At 50.8% G+C, this 7506-nt stretch overlaps 1 protein-coding gene across 4 annotated transcripts in view; it reads right to left on the bottom strand.

Moving 5' to 3' along the window:
- Positions 1-1620: 1620 nt before the first annotated feature.
- Positions 1621-7506, bottom strand: part of LOC133354767 (retinoic acid receptor RXR-alpha-B-like) — a 143857-nt gene continuing 137971 nt past the window's right edge. For all 4 annotated transcript variants that reach the window (XM_061571867.1, XM_061571869.1, XM_061571866.1 and 1 more), the window contains exons 8-10: positions 7368-7459; positions 6294-6399; positions 1621-5842 (exon numbers count right to left, since the gene is read on the bottom strand). In XM_061571867.1, the coding sequence (XP_061427851.1) occupies positions 5695-5842; positions 6294-6399; positions 7368-7459 (346 nt within the window). In that variant the 3' untranslated portion in view covers positions 1621-5694. The remainder of the gene's footprint in view (positions 5843-6293; positions 6400-7367; positions 7460-7506) is intronic.

The raw sequence follows: 7506 nt of genomic DNA, 5'->3' as shown, positions 1-7506 counted from the left end.
GATGCGGACTCCGTCATGGGGCAATGGACCAGCTCTTTTCACTCAGATATTTAAAGGGTCATGGGAGTATGCTTCTCCAGTCTACCTCTTGTAGACTTGGAGCATATGACCGTGTTCCCCACAATGTCTTGTGGGAGGTGCTGTGGGAGTATGATGTACCGGTGCTGCTTAGTGCGCTATCCAGTCCCTCTGTTCCCGGAGTGAGAGCTGTGTCTGTATTCTTGGTGTTAAATGAAAGTCGTTCACCGTGGGTGTTGGACTCTGCCAAGGTGCGTCTTGTCTCCACTCCTGTTTGTGATTTTCATGGACAATATCAAGGGGCATCCGAGGTATGGAGAGTATCCAGTCTGGGGGCATGGAGGTGACATCTCTGATTTTGGCAGATGTCCTCATGGCCTCGTCAGTCTGTGACATCCAGCGCGCACTTGAACGGTTTGATGCCGACTGTGAAGCGCCTGGGATGAGGATCGGCGCCCCCAAATTTGAGTCATGGTTCACTCCCGGGAGATGGTGGATTGTTCTCTCCAGGTGAGGGGGGAACAGCTGCCCTTAGTGGAGGAGTTTAAGTACCTCGGGGTCTCTTTCGCGAGTGATGGTAAGTAGGAGCGGGAGATCGGCCAGCGGATCGGTGCGGCGTCTCCAGTGTTGCGGGCACTACCATTCTGTGGTAGTGAAGCGGGAGCCGAGTTCTCGAGCAAAGCTCTCAGTTTACAGGTGGCTCTACATTCACACCCTCACCTATGGTCATGAGTGTTGGTTAACGACAGAAAGGATGAGATGGCGGGTACAAGGGGCCAAAATTAGGTTTCTCCGCAGAGTTGCCGGGCTCACCTCTCTGTGATCGGGCGAGGCGCTCGGTAATCCAGGAGAGCCTCAGAGTCGAGCCGCTGCTCCTCCAAATCGAGAGGAGCCAGTTGTCGTGGTTCGGGCACCTGGTGAGGATGCCGACTGGTAGACTCCCCCTGGAACTCTATCAGGCACGTCCCACGGGGCGAAGACCCTGAGGTCGGCCCTGGACACGCTGGCAGGACTGTCACTCAGCTGGCATGGGAATGTCTTGAGAATTTCCCCCAAGAAGAGCGAGAGTCTGTCGCCAGGGAAAGGGAGGTGTGGACCGCCCAACTCAACATGCTGCCACCACGACCCTGACCAGGACAAGTGGACTTGAGAAACGAAATGCATCATCTGTTGTTAAAAATGGGACGGCTTTTTAACCAGGTAGGTAAAACTAAAGAGACATCCCCCGTGTAGCCTTGAACACTGTTGGGACAAGTGCTGTAAAAGTAGCACCTATTAAAAAGGCCAAACGACACTGCCTCTCACCTGAGCCGAGTTGCCCCTTACGGTCACACTGCCACCCCTCATTGGCTGGTTGCCCCCACCCGTGGAGGGATCATTACTCACCTTCCACCTGTGGCACAAGGACTGGCTCATTTTGCATGGGCTATCAGACCCAAAAATCCACACAACCCACAGGAAGAACACGCAAACTCCAAATATAGAGCGGTCGCGGTAGGGGGACAAGCCACCACCTGGATGCCAGGTGGTGGGTTCACACCTCGCCACCCTCAGTCATTTCGCAGGGCCAACCTTGAAAAGACGGCAACTGAAACGCGTGAGAACGATTATTTTGGCAGTTTATTCAACGCACATTAAAACACATGTACTACGTTTGCATGTGACGCGTCAATAGCTCGCAGCAAAAAATACAATGCTTGTCGCTTAACGGACCGCCCAAAGCCTCTCTATTAATGAATCACAGTGCACCTAAAACACAAACGTTTCTAACCTCACGAGAGCCGTCATCTTGAATGTGTTATTCATTCTCGGCTACTGTACATCGTTAACGATCTACACATTATTGGCCTAAAAGTGAACATTTAAAATGACATCTGTACAAAAATAGACTTTATTTTTAGACGCGAGCGTTACCAAATGCTGTTTCCTGGTCGTCGTCTTCATACCGAGACCATCATTTTTACACCTTTTATTCTTAAAAATTGCATCTCTCGTTCCGTCGTTGAACCTCAAACACATTGTTTCAGACGCATCCCCCCCCCCCCCCCCCCGATGGCTTTTACTGAGGTAAAAGTTGAACACAAGCTGCGAAAGGTAATTGAAAAACAAATCATCACTTGACATGTCTTGACACCTTCGAGAGCAATTGATTTGTTTTACTTCCAGGTGACATTTAAGTGAATAAAAACCAACGAAAGCTTACCGGTAAAAATCTGATTGGCGTTCACAAACTCTAAGAACGACGTTTTAAGTTGTCAACAATCTCACCTCATCACATTAATGAGCCCGGACCATTCCCATGAACAGCCGAGTAAAACGAGCAGCGACAATTCAATGCGTAAAACCCCCCCCCCCCCCATCTCCACGCTTTATGAAAATCTGAGACACACAGGTACCCTGTTCCTTGCAAAAAGTTGTTTTTAGTTCCCCCACCCCCTTCCCCATGTTGACTCTTGACACTCTGTAGCAACAACAAAAACAATGGTCGGCCATTCCGGATTGTCTTCTCTTGATGTCTGAGGCACTGGAGCCCACGCGGACTCGGCCGTGCGAGCTGCAGAGGGTGTTCACAACCCGGCAAAAGCTCTCACCGTCGCTCACTTACGTTTTTATCACAAAAAAACACACGCGCAACCCTCCGAATACAAATCTCGCAAAACGTGCACCAGAACGCTGTGTATCGCAAGCTGTCAGGTACAAGTTTTGAACGCTGTTCAAATAAAAACTGAAAATCGACTTCCAGGCACACTCTCGAGTTGGCGAAGCGGTCGCGCGTCACGTGCAGTGGTGTCAGTGGCGCACGCACGACCCACGCGCTCGAAAAGCCCTTTCTTGTCACATTTCAAAGAGCTGAACTCATGTCAGATAGCCTGGGAAACACAGCCGCTTGGCTCTGCTCGGTCGCCTCGTCGTAGCTGTGACATCGCGAGCCAGGAGAGGCGCCTCTCCTCTTACCGCTGAAACACGAAGTTTGGCTCCTGGCGACGGCCGCCGGTAATTTCTGTCGGGATTGGTACCTGCTTGGCTATGCCGGCGTGATGACGTGCGACATCGGCTGTGGTGCTGGTGGTGGCGTTCGGGTTACAAAGCACGTGCGGCTCACAGGGTTAGATCGAGCGTGACCGATAAAGCGTAAAAAAAATCACCACGCCACCAACCCCACTCGGACACTCAATTCCAGCTGGGATACATTTCTCCCGCTAGGGCTGCATTTCTCAAACACGGATAACAAATCTGACACGGCCTTGCACGGTTAAATAAACGAGTGTCTATGCAGATGGCTCTCATTAATGTGCTGTGGAGCTTTTGCCACGTTACGAGACGTCCACAGGCGTTTACGGCAAACATATTCCAGGCTTTTTTTTTTATCTTAATGCATATTTTGTGCTCAAATACACACACACACGTATAACAATCATAATAATACTAATGCATGATGTGTATGTGCGTAACTGCACGGGTTCTACCCAGTTTGGTGTCTCTAGCGTACTAATGATAGGGATTTAATTATTTATATAAGTATTACATCATCCCATTATCAGTGATGGCTTTTAAATTCCTGTAAATGTGCATTACAAATGTGGATTAACCGACAGAGATAATTTAAACGTTATATCAATAATCTGCATTATCCCATAGTTCATGCAACAATCACCAAAAAAATTGGTATTCAAAACCTCGACGGTCGTTTCCGCGACCACAGGCAGTAACACAGTTTGTACAGGTCCGTCTTTTAACAACAACAACAACAACAAGAAATAGATGCTTATGCTTTAAAGTTTTTTTCCTTCAAGAGAAAGTGCCTTGCTGAGGAAACCCCACAGAGTATACGCAAGGTGCCCGTTGATTCCTGGCCATCCTCTGTCGAGGAAATTCTCCCCGGCGTCTTTCCCCACGCGCGGGGAGGAAACTCCTCCTCAAAACGTGGAGTAGACCGAACGAACTTCCCAACGCAGGACCGCTCCCTCGAGACCAGAGTCTTGGCACTCAAGAGTGTGGCTTTCCTGGATAAATAACGGATGATTATAATTTATTAAAGTTGTTTTGCATTCAATGTATGTGTACATACTATGTATAAATTGCATGTTTTATTAATCCTTCTAAAAGCTTTTCATTTTGCGAGGACGGAACTATTATCAAAAAATCCTAAAAATGTCATTTTCTTTCTCTGGAAAAAAAATGATTAGATCTTTCCAAACGCCACAACTTGGCAATGTTACATTCTGATATATTGAGTTTGAAAATGCCAACAATCTCAAATTTCAGTTCAAGCATTCACCGACTAAATCTGTTCCTGCAAGTCATCATGACGGAGCCCCAACAAACGAACACAGCCGCCTCCGACCACGTAGGCAACTCGCAATGTACCGTGTCATGGGCTGTTTGGCCTGAGTTTGAAGCGTCGTTAATTGCAGCAACAACAAAAAACATTAACAAGTGAAAGTTACAAAATTTAAAAGGACATCAGCGCAAGCCTGGCTTCTGTTTGATTACAGCTGCGTCGCTCAACGCACTGCATGCTGGGGGAGCCGGCACTACGAGTCCTCCACAACACGCGGTTGCATGCTGGGAGCAAGCGATGTTGAAGCGAAGGTACTCGGTGCACGCTCGGCAATTTCACGACGCGAATTCTGCTCTCCTTGTGGCCAGCTAGGCCAGGTCGCAGGGGCCAATCGGCAGCTGTCTATTTTAAGGACCAACATTTACGCACTTCATCAGTGTTTTGCGATGAAGGAGGTTGTCTTCTTTTTCCGTACTCAACATAATTTTATCAATAAGATGAATTTGTTTTGTTTGCACTTAACGCTGTTAAACCCACGTCCACGCGCTTGTTCGTCGAAAACGAGAACTCTCGTGAGATCCGGCTGAAGGGGATGTGGCCCCGTGGCTGGGGAGGATAGGCCCCGTACAGATCTCGGCTGTCGTGTGGCTGTGCCGTCTGTGGCGGAGTTCCACAACAAAAGGAAATGTTTTTGCTGTCTGCGCCTTGATGGAAATTGCACACCTGTGATAAAATTAGTTTTTAAATAAAATTGCAAATACATTCCAATTTTAAATATGCAGAGAAATTAGTGGCAAACTAATTAAAGTTTCTTCCGAAACAATGCTCACCAAAAAATGATCATTGCTCTCACAACGACAACGCGATTTTAATCCTGTACGAGGATCGACGCCACGTCTCGAACGTCTTCTCAACTTGCGCGCACGAGTCTTGAAGCAGCTGTTTGGCCGACGATTAAGTTGTAATTTCTAAAATGTTTTAACAGATCTTCCCCGGTCTCGTTTGCAAAGCAGAAGGTAAGCGGCCCCTCGAAGCTTGAAACGTACGGAGAGGATCTGCGTTTGGCAGCGGTAGAGGCTATAAAACACAAGGCCGCGATAATTTTTGACGGCCTCAAATTCACAACAAAATCAAAGGGTTTTATTTTCTTTTTACGAAGGAAATCAATTTTCAGCTGCAGCTCGTCGTGTGAAAAGCTTCACGCTGCCACGTGTGGAACCCGCTCCCTCCTCCGCCTCCGAGCCGAGCGGGAGTTTTTGCATAAAGTCCCACGAGATTTTTCTCCGGACGTGCGAATTTGATAAAATGTTTGAAAACTCCGAAGAGGCATCTCCGACCCCCCCAACCACCCATCCACCCCGCCCACCCGCCTGACAACCCCCCCCCCCCCAATCTCAAGTCATCTGATGGGGGGCCTCCAGCATTTCCATGAGGAAGGTGTCTATGGGAGTGTCGCCGATGAGCTTGAAGAAAAACAAGTGTTCCAGGCACTTGAGGCCGATGGAACGCAGGGCGGGCAGGCGCAGCAAGAGCTTCGCGAACCTGGGCAGGCCGGAAGGGGAACAACAATTGCACAGCATCACAACTGTTGACACTGTTTACTACTTCACTATTTATACATTTACAAACATGTGTTTAGATTATTTGGCTGCGATAAACTTCCACTTGATAAGCCACTTCGGTGAGCTATCATTTGTGGCCAGGTCGGTTCTGAAAAATAGCTAAATAGCTTAGTGGGCCTTACCTGGGACAATAAAAAAACATGTTTTTGTATAATTCTGTTTCAGTGCAATTCCCAGCACATAATCCGCGTGCCCGATTAGCACAGCGGGCTACGTACGGCACAAAAGACATTCAACATACATGTCAGCTTCCGTTCAGACTGTGTGCCGTGTCTGGACTGTTGCTGGGACCGGGCAAAGGCCGCTCCAGTCCAGGCGGCCGCGGAGGGGCGGCTCAAGGAGCGGGCGGAGTGGCCGTCTTCCCCACTCACCTGCCGGGCTGATCGGGGTATTTCTGCTTGCAGTAGGACTCCAGCGATGCGTAGACTTTCTCCCGGAGTGCCTCCACGTCACTGGGGCTCGACAGCCCCTTTGCGTCTGTGTCAGCAGAGTCCCAGCGCACATCAAAGACAAAGATCCACCCCCACCCCACCGTTTAGCCATAACAGACTTGTTGGGGAAAGCGCTGTTTGCGGGCACCTATGAGGGCCGGAACGGGTGGCCAGCAACACGACCTTCATCTCCCCGGTTTTTACACATCGCACTTGGTACTCGTTTGAGGCTGAGTCGACCTAGGGGAGGCCCATAACTGGTTCAGATAATCGTCACTGGGTGTTGGCCGTGAGTGGGAATCGAACTCGGGTCGCTGGGTTCTTAGTGCAGTGTAGCGCTAACCGCTACACCCACCGTTCCCCGCACTCACTTGCACTGTCAGCAGCAGCATTAGCAGCAGTCGCACCTCTGATTAGCATGGTTGGCTATGTATGGTACAGAAGAAGTTCAACATACAGACATCGAGCGTAAGAGCAACAGCAATGACAGCAGCAGCTGCAGTAAGAGTAGCAGCAGAAGCAGCGGTGGTGGTGGTGGTGGCGGTAGTGGTGGTGGTAGTAGCGGTGGTGGTGGTAGTAGCGGTGGTGGTGGTAGTAGCGGTGGTGGCGGTGGTGGCGGAGGTGGTGGAGGTGGTGGTGGTAGGGGTGGTGGCGCTGGTGGCAGTGTTGGCGGAGGCGGTGGTGGTGGTCGTGGAGGCGGTCATGGAGGCGGTCGTGGTGGCGGTGGTGGTGGTGGTGGTAGTAGCGGTGGCGGTGGAGGTGGTGACGGTAGTGGCGGTGGTGGTAGTGGTGGCGGTAGTGGCGGTTGTGGCGGTAGTAACGGTGGTGGCAGTGGTGGTGGTCGCGGTGGTGGTTGCGTTGGTGGTTGCGGTGGTGCTGGCGGTAGTGGTGGCGGTGGTGGTGGTGGTAGTAGCGGTGGTGGCGCTGGTGGCAGTGTTGGCGGAGGCGGTCGTGGTGGCGGCGGTGGTGGTAGTGGCGGTGGTAGTAGCGGTGGTGGCGGTGGTGGTGCCGCACCGGGGTTGAAGAGGACGATGGCACGCAGGCAGCCCAGCTCGGCCTTGTCCATATTCATGTCCCGCATCTTGGAGACGAGCTCCGTGAGGACCCTAAAAGCAGACGCCGCGCCTCTCAGCTCCTAGCGCCCACCACCCCC

Source organism: Lethenteron reissneri, chromosome 48, assembly GCF_015708825.2.
Source record: "Lethenteron reissneri isolate LAM-NWPU_2019-01 chromosome 48, ASM1570882v1, whole genome shotgun sequence".
Classification (NCBI taxonomy): Eukaryota; Metazoa; Chordata; class Hyperoartia; order Petromyzontiformes; family Petromyzontidae; genus Lethenteron; species Lethenteron reissneri.
The sequence above is the reverse complement of the archived record's forward strand: the minus strand, read 5'-3'. Positions and strand labels throughout refer to the sequence as shown.